This window comes from Taudactylus pleione, unplaced genomic scaffold (genome assembly GCF_031769625.1).
Source record: "Taudactylus pleione unplaced genomic scaffold, aTauple2 ptg000313l, whole genome shotgun sequence".
NCBI lineage: Eukaryota > Metazoa > Chordata > Amphibia > Anura > Myobatrachidae > Taudactylus > Taudactylus pleione.
In genome coordinates this window covers 5735033-5749602 of record NW_028284714.1, presented here as the reverse complement: position 1 = coordinate 5749602, position 14570 = coordinate 5735033, and the positions used below count along the sequence as shown (strand labels likewise).

General features: G+C 40.3%; 1 protein-coding gene across 6 annotated transcripts in view; it reads right to left on the bottom strand.

The window, feature by feature from the left end:
• The window catches only part of RASGRP2 (RAS guanyl releasing protein 2), a 194220-nt gene that overhangs the window by 112273 nt on the left and 67377 nt on the right, over window positions 1–14570 (bottom strand). For all 6 annotated transcript variants that reach the window (XM_088442506.1, XM_088442508.1, XM_088442509.1 and 3 more), the window contains exons 4-9: window positions 14384–14434; window positions 14080–14211; window positions 12331–12478; window positions 4053–4226; window positions 3699–3815; window positions 2090–2371 (exon numbers count right to left, since the gene is read on the bottom strand). In XM_088442506.1, coding sequence (XP_088298632.1) covers window positions 2090–2371; window positions 3699–3815; window positions 4053–4226; window positions 12331–12478; window positions 14080–14211; window positions 14384–14434 — 904 coding nt within the window. The remainder of the gene's footprint in view (window positions 1–2089; window positions 2372–3698; window positions 3816–4052; window positions 4227–12330; window positions 12479–14079; window positions 14212–14383; window positions 14435–14570) is intronic.

The following is a 14570-nucleotide window of genomic DNA, read 5'->3' as shown; positions in this document are numbered from 1 at the left end:
ACACTGCACTTTTTAAATTAAATGTCATTCCAATTGGTCGAAAACGGCAATATCGTTTAAAAAATCATACCATGTTTGGGTCCCCTGGCCAAAGTATTAAGGCTTCCATAAATTTATTGCAATTAATCAATAATATATACAACCAAAATATCTTAACTTAATACTAAAAATAACCACATGGACACAGACTGCATTGGTTTAAAGGTCCTAACTTTTTTAATAAAAGAATGACCCTGACTATTTTACTTAATTGGGTGGCAAAGAAGGACGCTACAAACACTCAGCTCCAGCCAACAATATTTACTTAATGAGGGAGCGACTGAAACGCCCCCTGTGGCAAATGTTAGCTGAGCTGTGAAGACTCACTATTCCTTAATAAAGCATAGTACGAGCGTGTCCGCAGAGACAGACACCCAAAGTGCTCCCGCAGAGTTAGGCCATACTAGCCATCCTTCAAAGGGTAAGTGCCCCACAACTACTCCTTACACCCTATGTGGCCACTGGTTGTAGCGCCTTCAAGCCCAACAGTACCTTAAGAATAACGAGTTAGTAACATGAGAAAAAAACAAGATTGGAAATAACAAAAGGAAGGGTGAGAGGGACAACCACGACCCAGCAAGATGGCTGCTGTGATCACCAACTGCCCTATGTCAGAGGAATAGCCACTCCCCTAAGATCCCTCATAGGCCAATCCTGACCAAGAACAAACAAAACAACCTAAACAACCTAGCAACTGTTGACAAATTCTGAAACAAACACAAAAAACTAAGGACTTTTATATAGTCTTACACTTTATCAGCTGTAGTCTAATCATAACAGAGGTGGCGTCCGTATGTGCATGAGATGTTGCGTTGTTTTTTTAAAAGAACCTGTGCATGTGCTCTGGGGCCGGCCAGGCGGCATCATGGAGCGTATCAGCACTAAGCTAATGTGCTGCAGGACGTGCAGGGATGGTTGAAGGGTTGGCTGAAATGTTAATATGTCTCTGTATTATTGCTTTCTGCTTTGCCATGATAAGATGCAAAGCACCTTACAATAAGTACCTTAATAACACATCTCCCCTATCATAGGCAAATGCAGGGGGTTTTCCGGTTGCCTGGAAACCCCCCTCCCAGCCCAAACCATGACCATAATAACAGTTTATTATGCATTATTACTAGAACTGCATGATTTAAAGTACTCAGTATCACAAATACCACAACCAGTAATGATTACACCTGTGCACCAAAAAGGAGATATGGAAAACATGCACTGTTGGGGGTGCACTACTATACACCACCTATGTGAAATAATTAGTAATACTGGATAACATACACTATCCAGTGCACGAGGAAACCAATGAGTACATATATGTCCAGCTCAGATAGGGTGGTCCTATCGCCGCATCTAATGGATAAACTATGTTTGCTGGCCCTGTATATGTTGGAATTATGACTGTAGTTGATATGACACATATTATAGCTGGCTAAGTCTAATTATGCCCCCTTCATGGACTGGCCAAAGTCGCTCTAAAATCATGCATTTGGAAATCCCCCTCTAGAAATTCTGCGTTTGCCACTGCCTACTATGCGATGAGGGTCCGGAGACTGGCAAGGGAGATTCACTAAGCAACGGTTTTATAAAGCCACATGTTTTTGGAAAATTTTACGTATGCTTTCTGAGCCAGGAGATTTACTAAAAGCAAAACTATATATATTTTCCAAACCAAGGCAATGATGGGTTATGCCTTTGAAAAAAACTGCAACAAAAATCGCTGGAAAGTTGTAAGGCATTTTCTAAAACAGTGACAAAATACTTTAAACATGCTGTATTTAAAATACTAGGACCATACAATAAGAAACATTAGAAAATTTGAAAATATTGTTATATGGTGAGGCAACAGTATGTTTCATAGTAAGATATTTTGATCAAGTTTTAAACTAACACTAATTTGTCTTAAAAAAAACCTCACGATTTACATTTTCTCTCACAAAAAAATCAGGCCGCAAAAAAACACAGAAAATCTGTAATGTTGTAATATTGCATCTAAATGTAACTGAATCTCTCTTCTTCGTAATATACTATATTTGCTTGTTTTTAAGTCTCTTACCGTTAACAAGTTGAGAAGATCATTGTTTGCAGTCACTGTAAGTTTCTGCCTCTGGGTTTCCGTTAGTTCATGAACAACTTTATATACCTGATGCATCTTAGAGATGTTAATGGCCCCTCTGGCTTTGTCGGTCCAGTCTGGCAGTGCCACATGCAGAGCCATAAGGTCTTTTAGGTGTACGCCCAGAGCAGGAAAACGGAAACCTTGACAAAGTGCAAACCTGCGTCTATACCTTGAGTAGTTATCTGAGGAGGTAAGGAGCTCCAACAGAGAATCGTACACCTATCAAACAGGACAAAGCGAGATGCAAACTTTAGTTAATGCTAAGTTTTGTATTATCTGCTTTATTACAAGGTGGCTAACCTCAGTAAGCCTTGTGTGTTTACTTGAAAGTCAGTTGGTATTCTTTGTACACAAGTTTCAATTTGAAACAAATACATTTCTATGAGGTGATCATCTTAACCAGATGTGGTTTACCTTCAAGAGCGTGAATTATCAAAGTTTCAGGACTTTAATACATGTCCTTTCCTCAGGATACAAAAAAAGGACATGTATTAAAGTCCTGAAACGTTGATAATTCAAATGGAGTTGTGTATCATTTATCCAGTCGCTGATGAGTGCCGCCCCTACATGTACTCTCCAAGCACGGGCAGGTCATTGGGGAAGGCACCGGGCGCAAGTACTTATTACTAAGCATTGGAGTGTCAGTTTCCCACATATGAGATAGATATATATATAGATCCGGTCACTTCAAAGTTCAAGCCACCTGATATAGCAGCATACCTGGGAGACTCTGAAAGTAAGGGACTGCACAGATTACAGATTATTCTAACCCCGCTGAGACTGCTCCATATACCTCTCATTGAGACAAAGTGACGTTGGTAAATATACCTGCACTCAACACAATTTACAGTGCTAATCCATCCATAATGGAGTCAAAGTACATGAGTATGTTCTGGTGAACATACTCCACACATTTTTTGCTACAAGACTTTTTTTTTCGGATATCTTTATATGAACTACCTTTTTAGGTTGTTATGATAACAACATGTTTTAAATGCGTCTTTTTATGTGATTAATGCAATTTATAATAATTCAATTGAATTTTATGGAAAGGATTCACACGGTTCTGCAATCTAGATATTATAAAACAATTTAGTATATTACACTAATATAATCTATATATATATATATATATATATATATATATATATATATATATATAAAAATATATATCCTGTATACATATTCAAATGGCTAAGCAGCGGCACTCTCCTAATCATATAAGCAGTCCGGTGCCCTCCAAAGACTCTCACAATGATGGAGAACAACAATAATATCCCATAATCGCAGCACTTGGACTAAAGAAGGAACTAGAGGCAAGGTGGTGTAGGCCAACATTTCAATGCAACTACTGTATTCATTTTCGTCAGGGTGCATCCTGATAAAAATGTACTAGTTGCAATAAAACGATGGTCTATACCACCTTGCCTCCAGTTTCTTCTTTATTCCGAGTGCCACAATTATGGAATATTACATACCCCAGGGAGGATCCAAACACAGGCTAAATAAACCTCAGGATGCAGAAAACATATGGTACTCCATTTACCTTAGTGGTCTCTGCGCACACATGAGATTGCGTTTCTTTCAGCCGGGAGATAGAGCTGTGGCTGAGACCACCAACAACAGACATAAGAGTGTTAAAGTTTTGAAGCTGTAGAAGTGTCTGTAGTAAAGAAGCAGTTGTTAGTTAATTTAAAATAACACCTTATGTACCAAAAAAGGTTATTCATATATTCAATATATACATTTGCGAGGACCTTCAAACACTTGCCTAATGAGGCATCACAAACTATCCCTAGAGTGCCATGGACTTGAGTGTACAAGAAAATATTCATATTCCCATTTTTGGCTTAGAAATGTCTGAGACATCAGCATGGTAAATCACTACTGGAATACATACCTCTGCAACCTGTACAAACTGTTTAATGACAGCTGCCCTCTGTTGTGGAGTTGGTTTGCTGAGCACCATAAGCTGGATCCACTGAGAAACACCATTGAAAAGGGCTATGAATCTTTCCAAGACAGGGTTTCCAACAGTACAACCATGAAGGACAAAGCTGTGATAATCTTGAAACTAGAAATAAAATAGAACCAGCAATGTAATGCATTTCAGAAGCAAAGTACTACATGTCATCAGATATCAAATATAACGTTTCTAACTATCTTAACTTTTTCTCAGATATTTTTATTAACACTAGAAAATGAAGCTGTATTTATAGTTTTTAATTAAAATACAGAAATGAATAGTTACATGCAGGGGATGACAGGTACTTGCACACAGCTAGCTAACAAGACTACATAAACCATAATTAACTGTGCACTGGTAAGGTAATGAATGGTGAATGTCGCAAGATCCCAGATAATCCCAGGTATTACTTTACATTGTTTTCTAGATTTAGGTGTATTTAATTATAGAGCATTCTAGAAATCTATATACAGGTCAAGTGTCCCATATCCATATATTCCGAAATACAAAAAATTTTGAGCGTGACTGAGATAGGGACACCTTTGCTTTCTGATGGTTCCATGTACACAAACTTTGTTTAATGCACAAAATGATTACAAAATATTGTATAAAACCAGCGGTATATCTTGTGGTCCAAGTGCCCCAGGCAAAGTAATGGACTGGTGCCCCCCATATTTTCTGAATTACATTCTGTACTATTAATGTCTCCCGAGACAAACCCCTTCTGTCTCCAGAGCCATCCTCCTTCTGTCTCCCCAGGCATCCCCCTTATGTCTCTTTGGCCCATGTCCGTTATGTCTTTTCAGCCCATGTCCATTATGTCTCTTCAGTAGCCCATATCCATTTTGTGCCTACTATAAAGCAGGTGCAAGTAAACGCTGATGATTATGACTAGCAGCAAAAAAGGTGCACGTGTAGATGTGGCTGCGTCTCGAGATGCGTACAACTCAGCATAAGGCCACGTAATATATTCAGATTTAGGGATCTATGGGGTATATTTACTAAGCCTTGGATGGAGATAAAGAGGATAGAGACACTTTGGGATCTATTTACTAAGCCTTGGATGGAGATAAAGTTGACAGAGATAAAGTACCAGCCAAACAGATCCTAACTTTCATTTTTCAAACATAGCCTATGACATGGTAGTTAGGAGCTGATTGGCTGGTACTTTATTTCCATCCAAGGCTTAGTAAATAGATCCCAAAGTACCAACCAATCAGCTCCTAAATGTCACTTTAAAGGCTGTGTTGAAAAATAACAGTTAGGAGCTGATTGGTTGAGTCTCCCATATCCAAATATTCCAAAATACGTAATATTCCAAAATACGAAATTTATAAAAAATTCAAAAAACAAATAAGAACAAACATACTGTGACTTGCATTTATAAGACAACTATATATGTTTATCCCCTGCTGAGTTAATGTGACAATTTACTTGTACTGCATTCTTTACTTATTTTCACTATTGTGTGTGTGTATTGTTCTTATTTGTTTTTTACATTTTTAATAAATATATGAAAAACTAATAATTTATGCATTGTCCCAACTGAAGTGCGCAGTTGCATTGTAATTTTTTTCCTATAGTGCACTAATTAGCCATTAGTCGTGCATTTATTAATAATATGCCTCTCAGGTCCATCTCAGTTCTCCCAATTCACGTTTTTATTCTTTGGACTCCCCATCTTAAAAAGAGTCAAGTGGTAAATAAATTATCTCTAGGTTATAAATGATCTCTGACGTGTAGGTGATAAATGATCTCTAACATGTAGGAGGCGATAAGTGATCTCTAGCATAAAGGCGATAAGTGATCTCTAACATGTAGGCGATAAGTTAGCTCTAAAACCACATTCAGACCAAAGCTGGGACTTCGACCCTGCTCTTTCCCAGGTTACTGAACACGGGTTGGACCCGGGTCACAGCTTCAATACTCCTTTCACACTGCACCTTGGTCCCATGTGATCTCTAACTCTAATATATAGTCGATAAGTGATCTCTAACATGTAGGTGATAAGTGATCTTCAACATGTAGGCGATAAGTGATCTCCAACATGTAGGGAGTAAGTGGTCTCTAACAGGGTCTCGAACAGGTTAAAATGCAGGATTTTTAAAGGGGGGTTTCCACATTATATATATATATATATATATATATACACACACACACACAGGTATACATACATATGTCACACATACCATACACACACAGATACATACATACACACATATGTGTGTCACACATACATTGCACACACACTTACCTTGCAACAGCTGGGCTGTAGATCTGATGGGGACGGGATCTGGGAGTGCAGAGCTTAATAAAATGGTGCCTGCCTCTCAAGTCTGTCAAGGAGGGGGGGTGTTCTGGGTACTCAGAAACCACCCCTGCATGTGCTAGTGTCTAACATGTAGGCAACAAGGGATCTCTAATATGTAGGCGATAAGTGATAACTAACAAGTAGGCGATAAGTGATCTCTAACATGTACAGTAGGTGATAAGTGATCTCTAACTCTCTAACACAGCGATTTTCAACCGCTGTGCCGCGGCACACTAGTGTGCCGCGAGCGGTTCCCAAGTGTGCCACCGGGAGATGCCCCCCACAGCTGTATCTATTTATTTCCCTATCTTTGTGCCGGGGCAGCGCTGAGCTCTTCCACGTGGCTCAGCCGCTGCCCGGGCCATACCAATGGAGACGCAGCGGCGTTACATCATAGGTCACGCACGCCGCGTCGCTGTCCCGCCTGCACAGTACTTCACACTGCTGATGAGCAGTGAATGTGACTGCTGCAAGCCTGCACCAACCGGTGCTGAGGGATTGAAGGATCTGCCCAGTAACGCTACCGAGGGACAGGGAGCTCCAGGTATGGGGTCTATATGTTTTATGTTGCTGTCTGTGGGGGACAGTGTAAATACGTTTTTTTATGTGGGGGCAATGTGTATTATGTTGCTGTCTGTGAGGGACAGTGTAAATACGTTTTTTTATGTGGGGGCAATGTGTATTATGTTGCTGTCTGTGGTGGGCAGTGTAAATGTGTTTTTTTATGTGGGGGCAATGTGTATTATGCTGCTGTCTGTGGGGGACAGTGTAAATACGTTTTTTTATGTGGGGGCAATGTGTATTATGTTGCTGTCTGTGGTGGGCAGTGTAAATGTGTTTTTTTATGTGGGGGCAATGTGTTTTATGTTGCTGTCTGTGGGGGACAGTGTAAATACGTTTTTTTATGTGGGGGCAATGTGTATTATGTTGCTGTCTGTGGTGGGCAGTGAAAATGAGTTTTTTTATGTGGGGGCAATATGTATTATGTTGCTGTCTGTGGGGGACAGTGTAAATACGTTTTTTTATGTGGGGGCAATGTGTATTATGTTGCTGTCTGTGGGGGACAGTGTAAATGTGTTTTTTTATGTGGGGGCAATGTGTATTATGTTGCTGTCTGTGGGGGACAGTGTAAATACGTTTTTTTATGTGGGGGCAATGTGTATTATGTTGCTGTCTGTGGGGGACAGTGTAAATACGTTTTTGTATGTGGGGGCAATGTGTATTATGTTGCTGTCTGTGGGGGACAGTGTAAATACGTTTTTTTATGTGGGGGCAATGTGTATTATGTTGCTGTCTGTGGTGGGCAGTGTAAATACGTTTTTTTATGTGGGGGCAATGTGTATTATGTTGCTGTCTGTGGTGGGCAGTGTAAATGTGTTTTTTTATGTGGGGGCAATGTGTATTATGTTGCTGTCTGTTGGGGACAGTGTAAATACATTTTTTTTATGTGGGGGCAATGTGTATTATGTTGCTGTCTGTGGGGGACAGTGTAAATACGTTTTTGTATGTGGGGGCAATGTGTATTATGTTGCTGTCTGTGGTGGGCAGTGTAAATGTGTTTTTTTATGTGGGGGCAATTTATATCATTTTGCTTTCTGGATAGTGTGATTTTTTTTTTTTTCATTTGTGGGCCAGTTTGTTTTATTTTGCCTTCTGGAGGTACCAGTGTAATTGTATTTTTATGTGGGGACCATGTGTATTATTTTCCCTTCTGTGGGGACCAGTATGATTGTTTTTTTTAAATGGGGGCCAATGTGTTTTATTTTTGTTTTATGTGGAATCCAATGTGCTTTGTTGGTTTCCGTGGAGGCCAATAAATGTGCTTTAATTTCCCCCCGTGGGGACCAATGTGCGTGTTTTTCTTCATGGGGGACAGATGGTGTGCCTTGGTACTTAAAAAAATTTGTTCGGTGTGCCGCGAGTTCAAAAAGGTTGAAAATCTCTGCTCTAACATGTAGGTGATAAGTGATCTCTAACATATAGATGATCAGGATGCTTCTCCCTGCGAGAAACAAACCAGATCAGTCTTCAGTGAGGAAACAGGGGGGAGAGTGGGGGAGGATTTGGTTGCCTCTATATTTTAGCAATTAAATCAAGTACTTCATAGCCAGTAATAAGAAAGTTTTTAATTTAGCCTAGTGCTTATCAACATCTAAGGGAGGAAAACACATGCGATAAACCCAAGTATACTTCGTTACAGAAAAAGTTTGCAGGAGAAAAGGGAAGTTTTGACCTTTGCTATGCTTGAATGTCTGTCAGAAAATCCCAAGAGATGCCAAACTGTTGTAGCGTTTTCAGCATAAATTGCCATGAAATTCTGTTGAATGCTTTTTCAGCATTGTGAAATAATATTATAGTGGGGTAGGACCCATGACATTATAAATGACAGTAACAAAATACACTCTTTCATCATAGCTTCTAGAAAACTTGCCTTCTTTCAGCTTAATTGAATAGTTCCTTAAGTAAAGTATTTTCAATTCTCTTTATTATAGCACTAGCAGAATGTGGAAGTGTTAACAGTTTCAATGTCGATATATAAATAGGATATGGTTATTGGTGGTATGAGCTACAATTTCCAAACTGTACTGTTAATTTACTCAGCTTCATTAGGCTGAATAGTAAAAACTACACAATTACTATTAATGCTCTAATAATAATAATCATACAGTCAAACGCTCATGTAAAATTCTGATCAGTGCAAAGTGAGTAAAAATATCTAACACCAGCACCACCACTACCACCATAAGTAAAGTAAGAAGAGAATGAACAAGGTGATTTTTAATTGTTCATATTTGATTATTTAACAGTTGTTCCAGCATGTAAACTGTCTGTTCACATGCTTTGGACTTTTCACAGTCAAATGTGTTCCTATCTCAAGAAAACGGAATGGGTACGATATATATGTGAATAGCCGCCGGTTCTAATCCCGACGCTGGAAGCCCGAAGGCTGAAGATCCCAACAGGGGAGGTAAGTAAGCTATTCCTACCCCTCTCCCCCCATAACCCTCCCTTTTTGGTGCCTAACCCTAACCTCCCTTCCTAGTGCCTAATCCTAACCTCCCCCTGGTGGTGCCTAATGCTAACCCCTTCCCGCACCCTAAACCCAACCCTCCCGGGGGGGGGGGGGGTGCCTGACAAAAACCACGCTACCATAGCCTAACCCTAACCCTTCTGGGGGGGTGCCTAACCCTAATCTCCCCCTGGGGGTGACTAAACCTAACTCCCCCATCACCGGGGACAGAGCTGTACTTACCAGTGTCCGGACGTTCGACATTCCGACGTTCGGTATGCCGATGCCGGAATCCTGATGTCCTTCGGCATATCGGCATTGGCATTTCCTCCGGCGGCGGGATGCTGGCATTGATATTTCGGCATCCGGCATCCCGTCTGCTGGTCATTTAACTACAAAACATTTCCAATCCTATGTACTACCGTGTTTCCCCGATAATAAGACCTACCCCGAAAATAAGCCCTACCCCTACTTTTGAAACCCGGTCCAAAATAAGCCCTACCCCTACTTTTGAAACCCGGTCCAACAGAAGCCCTACCCCGAAAATAAGCCCCATTTTGTCCGGCCCTACACTAAAATGTCCCCAGCTCCACCCCCCGCATGAAATGGATGCCGTCGGGGGGAAAGGAGGCCCGGCCACCGCTGCTACCGCCCGCCGACCCGGTCCCTTACTAAATGATAGAGCTGGAGGAGGCTGCCCGGCCCGCTCGGGCCGCTCCTCCACCAGCTTACAGTGAGATCCGGTAGTCAGACTCCAAAACAAGCTTTCAATAAAGCTTGTTTTGGAGTCAGCGCGCGTGACATCACGGTGCGACTCTGAAGGGCGAGGTCAACGTCGGAGGAGCCGCGGATCAAGAGCTGTGGACCATGGAGGAAGCTAAAGGTAAGTGGGGAAATGGCGCGCATTCAGACTGCATGCAACAGGGAGGGGGAGATTTAAAAAATGTTTTAATTAAAATAAGCCCTACCCCGAAAATAAGCCCTAAGGGGGTTTTTTTGACAAAAAAACAAAAATAAGACAGTGTCTTATTATCGGGGAAACACGGTATGTCGGACTATGCAACTTTGGCATTACTAAAACATGACTTCTGTATTGTACTGGACATTTGGGATCAAATGTAATCTCAGCACTTACTGCAACTCACAGGCTATTACACTTGGCCCTTAGTGTAAAACGCAACACATTGAAAAGCATTAAAGACCAAAAGGACCATGAAAAAGTGTAAAACCCAAAACACTTTAAAATCAGGGAATTTAAGATGTCTGACTAATAATAATATTTATTATAGATCTGTAAGTTTAAAGAACTTAACAAGGGGTAGTCATATCCAGACTACAAAGCAGATAATACAAAGGATTTATATGTCAAAAGATCTTAACCTCCTCCTCTAGTTTCTCCTATAGATGCACCATATTTCTGTACTTCCAAGATAGAGTAAGTTCATTATTAGCAAAAGAACCTTAAGGAAAGCTACCACGGCTGTAATGTGATTTCCCCATCCACCAACACATTCCAGTGTGAAGTGCAAATCACACAAGACATGCTGACCTACAGGTTGTCTTTCAGTTTACTCTGTGGGTTTTCTATTTTAATGTCAGCAAATATTTTTTAATAGATTCCTTTCTGTAATCAAAACAAATCATAAATCTCTCAAATAAGAATGTATGTCATCTAACCAATAGTTATTTATAAAGAATAGCATGTCCAATCCCTTGGGGTAGATGACATTCTATTGGATAGATATTAAACCATAATGGTACCAAACGACATAATATAAATATACAGCATATTATATATCACATGCTATTTAATGTAGGTATGTTTAAATAAATCATATAAACAAAATAATTTACTTTGGATCCCAGGTCTATGGTACGTTGAGAATAGGGGTACCTGATCAATGGTACACTGAAACTTGTGATTCCAGGCCAATGGTACACTGAAAAATGTGGTTGCAGACCAATGGCACACAGAAATTTGGTGTCCAGACCAATGCTGTGCTGAAACTTGATGTCCTAGAATCGATCAATGGTACACTGAAACTTGGGGTCCAAGATCAAAGGTACACTGAAACTTGGGGCCGAAGGCCAATGACACACTGAAGTTTGGGGTTGCAAGCCAATTGCACACTGAAACTTGGGGTTACAACTGCAAAATGGTTGAGCAACACTTTCTTAAGTAATACAAATGCTCTGTATAGATTGGTGTGTGCACACACAAGGGCATAGGCTGTGCATTTAAACTGTGTTTAGTAACAGCAAATATCAAGGAATGTATCAAGAAGAGGAACTGGCAACCCAGCAAACAATACTGTTTCACGTACAATATTTCTGCTAACCTAATTTCCTCTAACGCTCTCAATTTCCTGCTCCATATTGTAGAAAGTGACTGTGTGATTTCCCAGCATTCTAAATGGCTTTTTTTCATCTGTATCTGCACCAAACATCATTTTGTTCTGTTAAATTATTCTGGCAGTGCAAAATGTCAATATTCATACAAACTCTGAAACTAGCTAGGAGATCACTCAGGCTCTACTACAACATGAATTAATATGTAAATGCTACCATGATATGGATTAGGAGGCCACTGTCATGCAAAACTTAAATGTCAATTCATTAACTTTAAACCTCTAAAGTACTTCATATATATCAATTATGTACAATTCAGACAAAGCATTACTTTAATTTAATTATGGATTGTTGCAATTTATTTTCATGTATTTACATATTCGTAAAACTCAGCAATTGTGATTATATAATGGTCTGGAATAAAGTATATAAACATTTGTAAAATACGGTTTTGCTCAGTTTTAGATACTTTACAATATGGAAGTGTAAGCATATACATTTAGTGTTGTCAGAACATGCTGAATTAACATGGATATTCTTACCAAAATCTTGGAGAATGAGTGAAATTCCATATGTGTTAGGTGTTCTGCAAGTTCATTTGGGTCCAGGTGATCAAATAGGAGAGATGTCTTTCTGATCCGGCCACCATGTCCGCGCTGTGTCACTTGTCTTTTCCAGCCATAAGATGGGCTGTAACACAAAGCGGAAATTACCAATTCACATAACACCTACCTAAATAAGGCCTGCCAGCATCATATAATGTTTAGAAATAAAATGGGATGTGATATATTCAATATAATGCAGTGTATTTAATATTTAAAAGAAAGTTTCTGTTATGTGTCTGAATTTACTTTGCATCCGTTTACAATATGAGCAGAATTTCCAAACAAAGAAGATCCTGGGTAATGCTGGGCATACACAGCCAGATAAAATGTCTGCCAGACCGACAGACACTTTATCTGGCCGGCTGCCAGCCGCAGATGTCGCCGCATACACTGAGAGAAATCTCACAGTGTATAGCCCGACATCCGCGCTCCAACCCCGGGGGAGGAGACATTTCCCTGTTCCTTCCGTAGGAAGGAACACAGGAAATGTCTGTCGGCCGCGCTGGGCATACACTGCCCGATGCGGCCGACAGTTACCGGGTAAATATCGCATCGGACGGGTATGCTGGACAATCCTGCATGCCCGACCGAGCAATATTTAACCCTCGGTCGCCCGCACACACGCTACAATTATCGGGGCGATCCGACCGATATCAGATGGATTGCCCCGATAATTGTAGTGTGTATGGCCAGCATAATCGGTCTTTCCTTCTTAGTCCCATCTCACATTGCAGATAGAACATACCAGTGGTTCCCAAACTGTGCGCCGCGGCACCCTGGGGTGCCTTGGGACACTTGCAGGGGTGCCTCAGGTTGGTGGTCCAGCACCAAATCTAATTATTTAGGGTCAATGTAATGTAAATATATGGACAAACAGAAGACAAACCTGTCGACCACCACATAACTGAGCCTAAGGAGGACAGGTAGCACAATTTACTTCACTTTACTACTTTACTGCATTTTTTTCTGAATTTCTCAATAACAAACGTTTGGCTTAGGGGTGCTGTGAAAACAACTCTGATACACTAGGGCGCTACAATTCAAAAAAGTTTGGGAACCACTGGAATATACCAAACAACTAGTAAGGAGACTCTGCTTCAATAAAAGGTTAGTGATACATTGAAGGGGAATTCAACTATTTTTTGTGCACCACTCAGTAATGGGCGCCCGATGAAGAATGTCAATTGTTCTCCAATTGGGCACGAGTGCCGCGACCGCCAACATTTCTGCTTACAGCCAACTGAGGTGGTGAACAGAAATGTGTGAAAAAACAGTGCTCGGGTTTAGCTGCTCTACGTGGCTAAACCAGATGCTTGTGGGAGCAACAAGCACAATAATTAATGGGCGCCCAAATCAACTGAATTGCTATGTCAGATGCCCGTTAATTATCGCTGCCCATAAAACAATTTACTTGCCCATATTAATATACACTATTGTTTGGTAAAACCTTTGCTTTCAGCTACAACTACCCACTCCCGCACTGATTTTGGGGATACTCTTCAATGACATTTCCTTAATCCCCAGGCATTGAGAGTGACCTTTAGGCAGAAATATCTTGGAAATCAACCTGTAGAGGGAGATTTAGACATGTGGTGTATACCACTTGGCATACTGCAGCAACCTGTGCAAGTGTGAATTTTACACTTTAACTTAGCACCTTCAGATCCCTGAAACTCTGTTACATACACACTCTCGATGTCTATGAGACTGCTCTCTCTGCGATTTCCCTTGTTTTCCAGTGCCCTCTTCAGGTCTCGAATTTGCTCTCCCAGTTCTGGATTGAGATCAAACTCTGCCGGGTATTCAGCTATCCAGAACCTGCAAAAACATCAAATGTATATTGTATTGTATGATTGGGTTCGGATGCAAATGCACTAGAGATCATATATTGAAAATTGAGAACATGTTAATACATATAGAATATTTACATTTGATTACATCTAAAAATAGTAATAATAATAAAAATAATAAGGCACGAATAAGCAGCTACCTTACAAGATGGCAGATCCTCTCTCGCTCTGCATTATCACCAGCCTCTGAAGTGGAAAGTAGTCAAGGAAAACAGAAGTAAAATCTCACAATGATTTGTAGAATGATAGGAAGTAAATACTTATAATTATAGTTTGCTATGCTATATTGTTTAATAAAAAACAACATTAACCCATATAAACATTTTT